Below are 14,271 nucleotides of genomic sequence, written 5' to 3' on the forward strand. Positions count from 1 at the left end.
AATTCGCGGAAAACTGCGTTTGAATTCAGCTATGATTATTAAGAATTTACGCCGAGGCGCATGAAAATTACAAGGCTCTTTCTCTTAAGACTTCCAACGACATTGCATACCATTATGGATTCATTACAGAAACAAGGACATCTATAATTTCAGGATTCCAGTACCACTAAATTGGGTGCTCTTTATCATGCAATGGCCAATTACAGCTACAGTGTGATAACGACTTACCAGAATGAAGGTTAACGCGGCACTAGTCAATGTGGTAAGATTGTTTTCTCTCGCCCACTGGAAGGTTAGGATAGAGTTCGACATTGTGAGAGATTGAACCAGGAAGGACGAGCACAGTTCCACCAGTTCCGATACTTGAAGAAAATTGGCCACTAGAGCAGTGTTCATAGCATTGTCCGCAGATAGATTAATTTCACCTAAAGAAACAGAACCCACTAATGTCGGGCGATCTGTTTTCAAACGACTGACGAGCTGTTGGCTTAGTCAGTAGCTAGGTGCAGCTTAGAGATGCTAGCTTTAGCTTAATTGAGGCAGGTGGTATGAGCGGGGGGCTAACTGCTCAGCGCGGGTGGGGGCGGGGGTGTGGTGAAATGAGGTGGAGTGGGGATAAGTACGGGAGAGGGCAACTCTAAGAACCCCCCATCACATCAGGAACTTATGTCTCTTAAAAAAGTTTCGGCGAATAGCTTCGTTAGAGACTAGCAAATCGCTAAGCTTTAAGAGATCTTATTACTCTCCTACCTGTTTTTGAGGATAAAAGTCAAATTGTCCGACGGAAAAAACGATCGGACGAAAAGTACGTGTCGTGGTCTCGAGCACGAGAAATTGAGTTTTATTGTACCGACCCCACTTGTGGGGGGAGGAACTATATACTCAAATGGGTTTTTTGTTCAAACAATTTTGACCGATTGCTATATTCATCGTAGAGAAATGTGAGTGGTATCATTAAAAATCTCGTCCAGCGTGGAATTCGAAGATTTTTTGAATTTCGTTTTTTTTTCGAGAGTTATCGAGATTTCTTCTATAAAAATATTAAGTCAAAATTACATTTCACTCCACCAAAATGAAACAATTTTGTGTTCCTAATCGACGAAAGGCGACGGACGAATAAGACTGGTTCTGGTCTCAGAGTTAAGTTTACTATTAAAAAAATCGAATTCCATTTGAGAGCTTTTTTAGAAAAATTTTCATATTTTTTGTTTTTAGCCACCTAGAAACTCGTCAATTTACATATCAATGTTCCAATAATTACAAACCTCAATTACAGTCAAATGATTCCCATTGAATATGAAATTCGTTTTAAAGGAATCGCTCAAATTTTTTTCTTAGCTTCGACTCTTGAGTTTTCGTAATTTTTAATTAAGTTTTGATTTTCGTTTTGAGATTTTTCTTTGTAGTCCTATGGCATAGATATGCACACTAAGAGTGCAATGAGGTTCCTAGTGATCGTCAAGTGAACCTATCTAATGCTTTGAGAGGACAGCTAATGGCTGTTAAGACTTTTAAAAAATTTTTTTCGAATTTTTTTAACATCAACCGATGATAAACTCATTTTTGTGAGCTCTAAGTCAGTCTCAGTAATGACAGAACCTCCTTCAATTAAAATTAATCAGGTTAGCGGTTTTATCTTCTAACTATAGGTTAAATGACTTCCATGCCACAAGATTTCAAAAAAAAACTTAAACAAATTTTGGATAATTTCGTATTAATGGTTTCTTTTGAAATCTTATCACATTTTATCCTAATATTAAGAGTTCCCATTGGCTCAGAGAAGACGTTCAATGGATCATAGATAACGTCTTCAGAGACGGTTTCAACACTTTCTTTTCGCAATTTTCTTATGAATTTTTAAATTTGCCTGTATTTGTTATTGTTTTCATAGTCAATGACTTAGTGTAATATCTTACTGATGAATTATGAAAGACGAACATCTTTGCGGCGTAAAACTTAGCGTATATATTGGCTTCCAATGAAAGCTATTGAATTTAATGGCGTTGATGCTACGGGTTTTCTAGAAATTTTCGTGGTTTTAATGTAAATGTTCTTAGTTGTTAATTTTTTGAAGTCATACTGTTAAAAAAGAAGAATCCCAATGCTGCCAAAAAATAAATTGAAATTGGAAAGGTTTTTACTGAAAATTTCATTTTTTATGGCTCACTTTTCTCGCTCAATTTTTTTGACTTTGCTGCTTTTGCCTGTTTTTTATTTCTTTAGGAGGCCGTAAAATGCTGAACGGTCTCATAATCTTATAATTGAGGATTGAATTATTGACGTTACCCGAAGCAATCAGTTTATAGCGAAAAGTCTTAAAGTTGATTATATTATACATTTTCAAAGATTTTTCAAACTTTTCAGTTTTTCTTGTTCTTTTCGTCAACTTGTAACTTAATCTCATCATTGAGAGGTCCCATCCATTTCTTCTATTCGAAAAACTAACATATCTACTGAAATGATGTTGTAAGCTAAGTTTTGGAAGTTGTGTTTGTTGGACAATATACGTTCTCATAAAAGAATTGTAAGTGCTGTTTTTGTGTTTCTTTTTCTCTTCTTTTAGCACATCCGCGTAATAACAGATCCCAATGATATTCAAATGTGGCCCAAACGAATTTAGTTATTCTTTTAGTATATTTGAGCTGAATTAGCATAAATATAAACACTGTAATAAATATATAAAATTGAGATTATAGCTTATGATTTTAATGGCTTCATTAATTTGTGTGTTCGCAAATTGTATTTTTTTAGTTTTTCTGCATCTTAGACCATTACTATGGCTTAGTCTAACCAAAGACAGTACCTATTAGTTTCACAATGACTTTTTAGTAAAATTATCAATAAATATTCTGATAAAAGCTAATGATTTTTAAGAGTTCTGAAATAATTTGTGTGTAAAAATTGATTGTTTTTTGAATTTAGCCTCATTATTTCTTCTTTTTGTGCACTTTTTACCTCGTCTCATTAAGGAATTTTTTTAAAAAAAATCCGTCTGCGGTATAATTAGGAAAATTAAATTTGTGTAGTTAAGGTTTCATCTGATTGCATTTTGACGTTGTTACTAGGTGCTTTTAAATTTAGATATTGAGTTTTTGCAGTGAAATTTTTGTTTTTGCTTGTTTTGTTTGTTTTTTTTTCTTGCAGTATTTTAATGGCAGATCTTGTTAGCGCTGTCATGAGGCATGGCATTATGTAAATCAATTAGTAGTTAGGTTAAGTAACGATTTTTTAAACTCAAACATCCATTTTTGTTGTCTCTTCATTTGGTTGACAATTAAGTCAAAAATTTAGATGAGCTCGGGTCGGAACATCATGTGCAAACGCACATTAACGAGCCTCCTTGTTATTTTAATAATTGAATTTAAAAGGACCTAAAAGTACAAAATTTCACTGATATTTATAGTCGCTATTTCAAAATTTCACAATTGTCCCTTATCGTATCAAAATTCACTCTAAACCTATCAAACGAGCGGTTGTGAACAAAACCGACTAACGTCGGTCGAATAGCTCTCAAAGGACAGCAGAGCAGGTGACTTCATCGGTAGGCAGCTGCAGCTTAGGGAAGCTAACTTAAGCTTAATTGAAGAATGGTGGTGGTGGTGGGTTGCTGTGAAAGTGGGGAGTTACGGTTGGAATACTGTGGCAAAGGGTCAATGAAGGGGTAGACATTGTACTTTCTGCGTCTGCGGAAATTAGGACTCTATGAGCGAACTGAGAGAATACGATAGTTGGAATTAGGTGCATACGCATGTGCAATCAAATTTGGGCCATTCACATTTTGACCAGAATTGACTTCATCGCTTTCTATTCTACAGATCTCGTTCCAAAGAGCTTCAAGTCTACATCTCATTGGAGTTTCATGAGTAGTTCAAAACTCCAAGTTTTGTTCACGAGGAATGCCAAAACTTAGCGATTGTCGCCCAAACACAGCTCATTGGACTAGTTTGCTACTTGCACTAGCATTGGCAGCTTTGTCAACAATTGAGCTTCGAAAAGTCAACAATTGAGGTAACTCAGTGTGATAAAGTTTGAGCGTGACGGGCCAGAAGATAGTAAAAAGAGACAATAAAGTGGAGTCCGAAAGTATAAATGAAAGAGAATGTCAAGGCATTCACCTGTCTCTTTTTGACTAACTCTCTGGTGAGTATAACTTCTATTGCAGATTTAAGAAAGAAAGAATAAATTTTTCCAAATATTAGAGAGCAAATTAAATCAATTTAATTTAAAAATTTATTTAATCATATAACATAACAACAAAACGTATATCGGAGAGGACAGATAGACGGGGTTATTAAACCCACCTAGTATCTGCCCTGGCTAAAGTTAAATAGTTACAGTTAAATATTTAACATTCCATGACCAGGTCACCGGTGCCAACGCCTAGGCCAAACCTCAGAACGCGGTCGTAGAGATTTGAACAAGGAACAATGCTTAATCGCGGAAGAACGACTAACACTGTGTCTTTGCTAACAAGAGAGCCGTTAATTCCAGCTACTACGTATTAATTTAATTTTTTTTCTTTTCTGCAGTTCGATTTTCTTCGTCGATTTTTATATAGGATACTAGCTCCTCATTATTCAGGAAGTAACTTTCTTTGAATTTATGATAAAATTGCGATATTTTTTGCCAATTTTCGTCTTCAATATTTTGTGCTAGAACTTCATTCTTTCTCAGTATGTTAAATAACCTTGCAAAACGATATGAAATAGAGGAGCGCTCAAACTGCTTCTTAAAGGAGGGAATTTTCAAGTAATTTCTGGTAGACCTTCTAGTGTTTCTGGTACCATGCTCATATTCAAAGAGTTCATTTAGATAAGTTTCGCTATGCATCTTTTTCAATGATTTCAGGACAAATTTCAGCAGCTCATATAAATGAAACTCGAATACTGTTAGCAATTTATTAGAAATAAAAATGTCCCTGGAACCACCTGACAATTTCCTGAAATAAATTTAAAAATTTTTTTCTGCAGATTGTAGATAGGTAAAAGCGACGAATAAGTGCAACAGCCATATACCAAAATACCGTATTGAATTATTGGGTTAACATTGCTTCGGTAGTAATCAATTAACTGTTTTCTGGGTACACAGTAACGCAGCTTACATATAATACCACACTGTTTTGAGAGTGTTTTCTTAATATAATCTATATGTGATTGAAAACTTAACTTACTATCTACATAGATTCCGAGATACTTACAAAGATTTCCAACTTCAATAAAAACATCATCAAACTTAAACACTGATTTGGAAGCACTATTTTTGTTCCCTATATTCATTTGTACGGTTTTTTCCATATTTAGTATTAACTTATTAGCAATCAACCAATTATTGATGTTCTGCAGATCTTCTTGCACTGAATTATTGTCTTTATTGATTGCGGTGAGATTTGTATCATCCGCAAATAAAATAACATCAAGAGATTTGCGAACTGTAGGCAGATCATTGATATAAATGAGGAACAATAACGTACCCAAAATTGAGCCTTGTGGAACCCCACAAACTATGGAATTCCACGATGAACAGGTCCCATTAACAATAAGCCGCTGATGTCTCCCATTTAAGTATTATGTTATCCAAGTTAAAGCTGGGCCCCTTATACCAGTGTTTTCGATCTTTTTGATAAGATATCATGCTCAATGGTATCAAAAGCTTTTTTAAGATCAAGAAAGAAACTGATAGCTTTTACATTTTTGGCAATTCAACCTTATTTTCTCAACTAATTCAACAAGAGCGTCAATTGTACTGTGTTTGGCACAAAACCCAAATTGCCTATTGAAAAGAAAATTATGATATTCCATGTAGGCATATATGCGAATGAACAAAGCACGTTCAATAATTTTACTCCAAACAATTAGAAGAGAAATTGGTCTGTAGTTATTTTCATCTAGTTTTGATCCATCCTTGTGAAGGGGAATTACTTTAGCCTTTTTCAGATCATCGGGAAACATTCCTTCTTCAAAAGATTTATTGATTACCTGAGTTAGGTATGGAATCGTGATATTTGATGATAACTTTACTATGACATTAGAGATATCATCATCACCAGATGAGAATTTATTGTCTAGATTTTCAATGATTTCTCTTACCTCGTCAATGGTTATTGGTTTTAGATACACGGAGTGGTTAACTTCGTTCATTTCAGGTAGGTGAACATGTTTAATCTTTTCTTTCAACTTCGGACCAACATTGGTGAAGACTGTGTTAAACTGCTCAGCAATGTCAGCGCTGCTGGAATCAGTGCAACGTTCACTACATGAGTTTAGTGCCAGTACTTGCGAACTTTTGAGATTAGTTCCTTTTATATCATTGATTAACTTATATGTTTGCCTTGAGTCTCCCATACATGATTCAAATTTTTGTCTATAAAAATCTTTTTTAGCTTTTATGACACATGTTTCAAACTTCGTAATTCTTTCAAAACTGCGTAATAGTTTGAATTTTGTCGCTGCCTCAATATTTTGCGGATTTTGTTTCATGCTTCGATGTGCTTTATTTTTTTGAAGCGCAAGTTTTTAAGTGAGTTGGTAAACCACTTCGGTACCTTAGACTTTTTATTGGTCAAGCATTTCAGAGGAGCATACTTGTGAGTGGTTTCCAGGAAAACGTTGTTGAATTTAGTAAACAACTCATCGGTACTATCAGAAACTAAAAAGCGACATCGATTCCTTAGGCTCCAGTCTAAGTCAATAAAGTAGTTCGACAGTTGCTCTTGATTTTTTATAAAGCTTATGTCTCTAAACGGCAGATAGTTTTGTTCAGTATCAACATTAATTGGCCACTTCATTAGGATAGGATAATGATCCGAGAAGTTTTCATTGAGTTGGTACACTAAAATCAGGGCTGGCGAAATTTTGATATATAAAGTGGTCTAGACAAGTTGCGGAGTTAGAAGTTTCCCTGGTAGTTTCAAGATTGGCAAGCTCAAAATCATTAGAAGATATCGTACCTAAATAATTAGATTGTAATTGGTTCTTTACATGAATGTCAATGTTAAAATCACCAGTTATAACGGTACGGCAATTTAAGAACGTTAACTCATTCAAAAAATTATCCAATTTTTCGACGAATTTTAGTTTATTTGTTCTTGGTGGATTGTAGACAGTAGCCGATTTAAAGCTGTACTTTTTATACTCCAATGAGACAAGAAGGGTCTCTTCCATATCTGTTGAGTGTGTTTCTAACAAGGACATGGAATCCTGAATTTGTATCATCACACCTCCGCCAAGTGTGTTTCTATTCTTAATTGCATAATTCTTATAGCCTGGAACCAATAAGGAATCGATGTCATAGTTAACCAAGTTTCAGTGAGACATATTACATTTGGTGGAGACTCAAGACTATGAACAAGTGCTTCCAAATCATTAAGATGTTTTTTTAAAGACCGAACATTCACAGTTAATATAGACATAGTAGTTGGTATAATAGCACCCGGAGACAGAAACAGATTAGGATCCAGATTCTTGACTTTTTCTGATAAAAACTCGAGTATCTTTAAAGCAGCTCTGTACAGTATAAAAGTCGTATCCCAACACTTGACCACCATCATATAGGGAATTGTTTTTATACACTCTATTGTCACCTTCAGCTTTGACGTAGTGTAATGTTCCTTCTCTTGACCAAACTTTCTCGATGTTGTTGTCACTCTTCATTAAATTAAAAAACTTCAGTCTAGACGCAGTCATGTCTTCAAAAATGCGAACGTTCTTCAGTTAGTCGAAATTTTCCAAATTCTTCTTGTTTCTTAATAAATTTACCTTCGCAACTCTCTGGGAGAAACGAAAAATCAGAGGACTTGGACCTGGCTTCTTAGTCGGCACTGGATGAGCAATAGAGATATCGTTTGCACTAACGTAAGCAAGTAAACTAGCAAGATCAACAACTCTGTCCATAACATCTGCAGAACTTTCAGGCATACCAATTATTCACACATTCTCTCGTCTGTTGTACGATTCCAGCATTTCACTGTCACATTTAGCTTTCAGGTCACTTCTTTCTTCGGCGTAAAAAACTGTTTCTTTAACTTCCCTCGTGATGTCTTCTCTCAAACTTTTAAGGCTCTCATCAACGGCGGCTTTGATTTTCGTAGTCAGTTGATCTTGAATCGTTTTTATAATATCGGGCATTGACGATGCTACTCCTGCTTGAATTGCTTCTTGAACCGTTTTAGTAAGGTCACTTTCATTGTCTTCCGGGCTCAATGCACTACATAGACGCTTGTTATCTGCTTTTGCGAGAGGTGTTTGATCGTGGTATCTTAGATCTGGCATCTTTACTCGGTGAAGTAGTCATGTGTTGTACGTCTTCACTCTGAGAAGTAGTCATGTTCGTTCTCTGAAACTATTTAATAAGTTTATCACAACAATTCGGCTAATTTATTGAACAGAAAAAAACGAATTAGCTCAACAATGAATTAAATTCAGAGAATTTAAATTTGGTGTAATTGTAGTTGATAAAAATGTTCAAATTAACAGCGCTTTAGATGCAACACTTTGGTACTTTCTCCATCGAAATAAAATTTGATGCTATATCATCTCTTTGGGTGAAATAAAAAGCTGCACCCCCTCTCTCATTGAGCGGTAAGATTTTGATGAAAACACTCATTGTCAAACTCCCGACCCATTGGGCGAGATATTGGGGTTATTTGTCCCCTCTGGTTGTGTCAAAAGAACTATTAAGATCACATCTGGGTAAGCAATTATCACGCAAAATTAGTTTTATGCACGTCTCTAGCCTCACTCAGTGCACAGCTTGAGCCAGTCTGCTATATGTAAAAAAGTTCAATTTAGTAATTTACATTTTTCAAAAAAAAAATGCGTTCCCTAAAAAACTTAGTCAATATGCATGAGTTCTGTTCCGTTGTTTTTTTAATTCATGATCCTGCTCCATTTGCCTCAACTGAGCATCAAAAAGCTACCTGACCTACAGCTGAGCTATAATCAGTAGCAGAAAGCCGGCAAAAATTGATTTATGTTAACAAAAGCAAGCATTACCAATTTTGTCTGTACTCGATAGGTTATTTTCATGCCCAAATCGCTTGATCTCAGCAGTTTCATTTTCCGAAAATGTACACGCACTGTAGCTCCAATACACGTTATTAGTTGTCTGTCGCCTCATACCTTTTGCATTGTTGCCAGCTATGTGTTGTTTGGGTTAGCTGCCCTCATAAAACCTTCAAGTGCACATCCCCTCTGGCCGAAGCCGCAGGTATTTAGTCTACTGACCTTAAGAGGAATAAATTCCAAGCCAGAGTAAACTAGAGAATCGGTTTAAAGATCATCTGGGGACCTGCTCTTTGAGGTGTTGCGCCCCAAGAACCTTAAGTCTCCCTCAACCATCTTTCGGGAGAAGCAGTGCAAGTGTTGTCTGGAGCAAACGTAGTGTAGCCACTCTATCATTTAAGCTCTGCCATCACAGTTGCAACACTACGCTGTAATTTTAATTTCTGTGAATATCACTACTTCTATCTTGTCTGCACCTTACACAGTATTTCTTACAAGATGGTCTTCCCTTCAGTTACTAACAGTGCGCAGGGATCACACAAAGTTTTCACATCAATTACCAACCATCTTTCAGTCATACAGTGTAGCAATCATTTGGAGTCTAGCCAAATCATTTTAAACCGTCATCATCATCAAGTCTCGATTTCACTTTCGTTACTTTTTTGACTTTCGAATCAGTTAGACTATCTTTCGCTCATTGGAGACATTTCCACAGTGAGAGGTCAGGACAGCGGCTGTTAGATAATTTAAATGTTGAAAAAAAGAAGTTCTGCATTGAAATCACTGAAACAAGCACTTTTTGAAAAGTGAAATGAAGAGTCTTTAAGAAAACAGGTGAAAACAACAGAAACAACAATCATTTCAAAATCTCCACGAACTAGCAGAGACTCTGAATGCAAAGTTTTGAAATCGGACAAAATTGTCTCATTGGAAAGATGTGATCTTGTAAGGTTGAAAAACTAGCCAACATTTTTAAGATAGACGCATTATTGGGCCTTCAAAAACACTGTAGCATCTGTAGAGGCTCATATAATCCTGCAGTTACAATCGAAAGAAACGTAACTACACGAAAAACAAATGAGTCCGTCAAATGCACAAAAAACGGCTATCTAGATGCACTACTGACAAAAAAGTCATAAGTCATTCACTCAACGCAACGCATGGAAGAGAATCCCTCGCTCAGCAAAAATTAGTTCAAACAGCAATTTTACACTGCATGTTTTCAATCTTATGTCAAAACGCCGCCTGAAAACATAGTACTTCCGGTATAAAAAAAGAGAAAAACCTCAAGAGAACCAATACTCTTATACCAAGAGAAGGCCAATAAAATCGAGCTATCTGAGCTATAAATAGGATTCATCTCATAGACGCCTGGTAGAAAATATGTTACAGAGCTCGAAATTTGATTTTATGAAGTACGTTTTAGTAATTATGACCTACCACTAAAAATTGATAGTTTAACAAAATTTCACACTAACCGTAGTATGCGAAATTGACAATCGACCTCATAATGCCATAAGGGATACTGTCGAGTCTCACTCTTGACTCACTCGCTTCTCTCATATTCAAGCTGAACATTGCCGCAAAATAATCACTGGCAGCGCACAACACTATTTTATGGCATCTTATTTCGCATAATTTGGCTACTCGAGTCGAGTCAGATCCAGACAAAACACGAGATTCATCCGTCGATCCAAATGGTGATCCACAATCAAGAGTCTCGTCATGTTCCAATCCACTTGAACGGGTTTTGCAGTCACAGCCTGAAAAATCTTAGATCATGTATCAGCTTGAGTGACACTAAAATAATTTTGTCTCCAAACCTCGCTCTTCGTCAGCTCCACAAATTAGAGTAACATCACAAAACTTTTCCTCTTCATAGAAACGATCAATGGAGTTAAGTAACTTTTTTCGATGAGCATTCATCATAGCGCCGTTTGTTGATAATCAGCGTCCATATCCTAAATGAGAAGGAAGATGAAATCAAAACCAATCTGAAATAAACTTAAATTAAAACGTCTGTTTGTCTTCTCCAAGATATCTTTTGTTATTATGATGTAATATTGTTGCTAATAATGTAAGTAATTAAATTGTTGATTTGAATTGATTTATTTTATCATAAAAAAAGGAGAAATTTATTCTTTCTTTCTTAAAAAGATAACCAACCAGCAACAGAATACTTGCTCTCAAACGACTGGCCAGGGGTTGGCTATTGTCTATATCATAAGTTGAATTCGCCCAACTTCAATGGGTGAGGGCCATAAAAGGTGAGAATCGAAAGAGTTAATATGCAAAACTGCATGACTAGCATTTTACGCCTTTCCCCCTAAATTTAATCTTTTGCAGTCATTTCCAATTCATTTGAAGCCAGCATTGTGAAACAGTATTCTGATTCCTCCAATGCTTCCAAAGATTTTTTCAAAGCTTGGCTTTAATCACAGCAATTGAGGCCCCCTGGCTAAGCTATCCAACCGCGTGTAATTATCTTTAAAAATTAATTATGATTTCTAAAACAAACGTTTTTAAACGCTACGTTCCTTGTGAGCTTAAAACTGTTTCGCAAATTTACCAGAGATAAAATGAAAAGGTATTTACAGTTGTCTGAAACCACATTTTAAAAGAATTCTAGAGAATACATAAATTATCGAAAAATTTTTACATATATTTAGCTTAGTGTTTTTTCACCAAACTAAAAAGTACCCTCAAAGCCTATCCGAAAAATTCCAGGGTACCATCACTCCGCCTATATACATGCGGAAAACTTTGTAAGATAGGCGGTAAATGCGTTGAAATTACATATATCACGCGGTGAATGCCGTGAAAAAAGTTATCGCTTTGTAAAGGTTAAATTATATAAATGCCTCGCTCAAAAAAGTGTTCAAATTATGTGAGATAAGCTTTGAGCGCTGTGAAAATGTACAAATTCACCGTTTAACTTAGTGGTGAAATTACATAAATTCACCGCATAGAAGTGTCATAATTGTGTGAAGTCAGCAGTGAATGCGATGAAATTACATAAATTCAGCGCTTAATTTTGTTGTGAAGTAACATGATTTTACCGCTTTGAAAAAAGTGTCAAAAATATGTGAGATTAGCAACTGGGTCAAATGTTCTAGCAAAAATCTTTACAATTTGTAAGAGTCGGGGGGGGGGGTTAATTTCTCTGTTGGGGCAAAATCAATGTAAGAGTCAATTCAATGTATGATGTGAATTTAATTTTTGGATCCTTTCTGTTTGCCCCCCAACAGTTTTTGCATGCATCCCCAGTTACAGAGCACGTGTCATTGATTCTTTATGTAAAAAATTTGCACGTGCGTCTGCTGGTTCAAGTATTGAATCTTTTTTGTTCTCCCCAGATTAAGGGGAATATTTGTTTTATGACCCCCAGGTGCACGTGCATTATTTTTACATAGTAACGTGCTATTTAACAATACATAATTTGTAACTGGGGGTCATAACAAACCGAATAGATCCCATGGAGTTAAGTAACTTTTTTCGATGAGCACTCATCATAGCACCGTTTGTTGATAATCAGCGTCCATATCCTAAATGAGAAGGAAGATGAAATCAAAACCAATCTGAAATAAACTTAAATTAAAACGTCTGTTTGTCTTCTCCAAGATATCTTTTGTTATTATGATGTAATATTGTTGCTAATAATGTAAGTAATTAAATTGTTGATTTAAATTGATTTATTTTATCATAAAAAGGAGAAATTTATTCTTAAAAAGATAACCAACCAGCAACAGAATACTTGCTCTCAAACGACTGGCCAGGGGTTGGCTATTGTCTATATCATAAGTTGAATATGGTTTTATCCCGTTTCTATTTCTGACTTCAATTTTTTATACCGACTCTGTTCATATTGAATTGCTTTGCTTAGCAACTGCTGTTCAAATTCACTTTTAGCAGAATGAGAGAAGAGAGAAACTAGCCTAGAGAAGTCAAAAAGATTTCACGCAGAATGTCGAAAAAGCGGCAAAATGGTAAAGCGAAAAAAAGTTTGACGAATTAAAAAAAAATACGAGCGCAATAATAGCCGGCTGAGAAGATGAGGGCGGCTATTAACAAATGAGTCAGTCAAATGCACAAAAAACGGCTATCTAGATGCACTACTGACAAAAAAGTCATAAGTCATTCACTCAACGCAACGCATGGAAGAAAATTCTCCCTCGCTCAGCAAAAATTAGTTCAAACAGCAATTTTACACTGCATGTTTTCAATCTTATGTCAAAACGCCGCCTGAAAACATAGTACTTCCGGTATAAAAAAAAGAGAAAAACCTCAAGAGAACCAATACTCTTATACCAAGAGAAGGCCAATAAAATCGAGCTATCTGAGCTATAAATAGGATTCATCTCATAGACGCCTGGTAGAAAATATGTTACAGAGCTCGAAATTTGATTTTATGAAGTACGTTTTAGTAATTATGACCTACCACTAAAAATTGATAGTTTAACAAAATTTCACACTAACCGTAGTATGCGAAATTGACAATCGACCTCATAATGCCATAAGGGATACTGTCGAGTCTCACTCTTGACTCACTCGCTTCTCTCATATTCAAGCTGAACATTGCCGCAAAATAATCACTGGCAGCGCACAACACTATTTTATGGCATCTTATTTTGCATAATTTGGCTACTCGAGTCGAGTCAGATCCAGACAAGACACGAGATTCATCCGTCGATCCAAATGGTGATCCACAATCAAGAGTCTCGTCATGTTCCAATCCACTTGAACGGGTTTTGCAGTCACAGCCTGAAAAATCTTAGATCAAGTATCAGCTTGAGTGACACTAAAATAATTTTGTCTCCAAACCTCGCTCTTCGTCAGCTCCACAAATTAGAGTAACATCACAAAACTTTTCCTCTTCATAGAAACGATCAATGGAGTTAAGTAACTTTTTTCGATGAGCACTCATCATAGCGCCGTTTGTTGATAATCAGCGTCCATATCCTAAATGAGAAGGAAGATGAAATCAAAACCAATCTGAAATAAACTTAAATTAAAACGTCTGTTTGTCTTCTCCAAGATATCTTTTGTTATTATGATGTAATATTGTTGCTAATAATGTAAGTAATTAAATTGTTGATTTAAATTGATTTATTTTATCATAAAAAAGGAGAAATTTATTCTTTCTTTCTTAAAAAGATAACCAACCAGCAACAGAACACTTGCTCTCAAACGACTGGCCAGGGGTTGGCTATTGTCTATATCATAAGTTGAATTCGCCCAACTTCAATGGGTGAGGGCCATAAAAGGTGAGAAT

General features: G+C 35.7%; 2 protein-coding genes across 2 annotated transcripts in view; both read right to left on the reverse strand.

The window, feature by feature from the left end:
- Positions 1-10,984, reverse strand: part of LOC142341436 (kelch-like protein 12) — a 53,182-nt gene extending 42,198 nt beyond the window's left edge. Inside the window, exons 1-3 of the mRNA XM_075392374.1 lie at positions 10,823-10,984; positions 10,478-10,762; positions 229-425 (exon numbers count right to left, since the gene is read on the reverse strand). Coding sequence (XP_075248489.1) covers positions 229-425; positions 10,478-10,762; positions 10,823-10,928 — 588 coding nt within the window. The 5' untranslated portion in view covers positions 10,929-10,984. The remainder of the gene's footprint in view (positions 1-228; positions 426-10,477; positions 10,763-10,822) is intronic.
- Positions 10,985-13,470: 2,486 nt separating this feature from the next.
- Positions 13,471-13,987, reverse strand: LOC142340651 (kelch-like protein 38). The gene is made up of 2 exons (XM_075391342.1): positions 13,821-13,987; positions 13,471-13,760 (listed from the first exon to the last, which is right to left on the reverse strand). Exons 1-2 carry the CDS (start codon positions 13,924-13,926, stop codon positions 13,471-13,473), a joined length of 396 nt encoding a protein of 131 aa, XP_075247457.1. The 5' UTR covers positions 13,927-13,987.
- Positions 13,988-14,271: the final 284 nt, after the last annotated feature.

Source organism: Convolutriloba macropyga, chromosome 6 (assembly GCF_964194025.1).
Source record: "Convolutriloba macropyga chromosome 6, txConMacr16.3, whole genome shotgun sequence".
Lineage (NCBI taxonomy): Eukaryota > Metazoa > Xenacoelomorpha > Acoela > Convolutidae > Convolutriloba > Convolutriloba macropyga.

Excerpts from the sequence above, each read along its gene's own strand:
- LOC142340651 (XM_075391342.1), bottom strand. The coding sequence starts at position 13,926 with ATGATGAGTGCTCATCGAAAAAAGTTACTTAACTCCATTGATCGTTTC. Across the intron at positions 13,761-13,820 it reads TGGAGCTGACGAAGAGCGAG|GCTGTGACTGCAAAACCCGT; the intron begins GTTTGGAGACAA and ends AAGATTTTTCAG.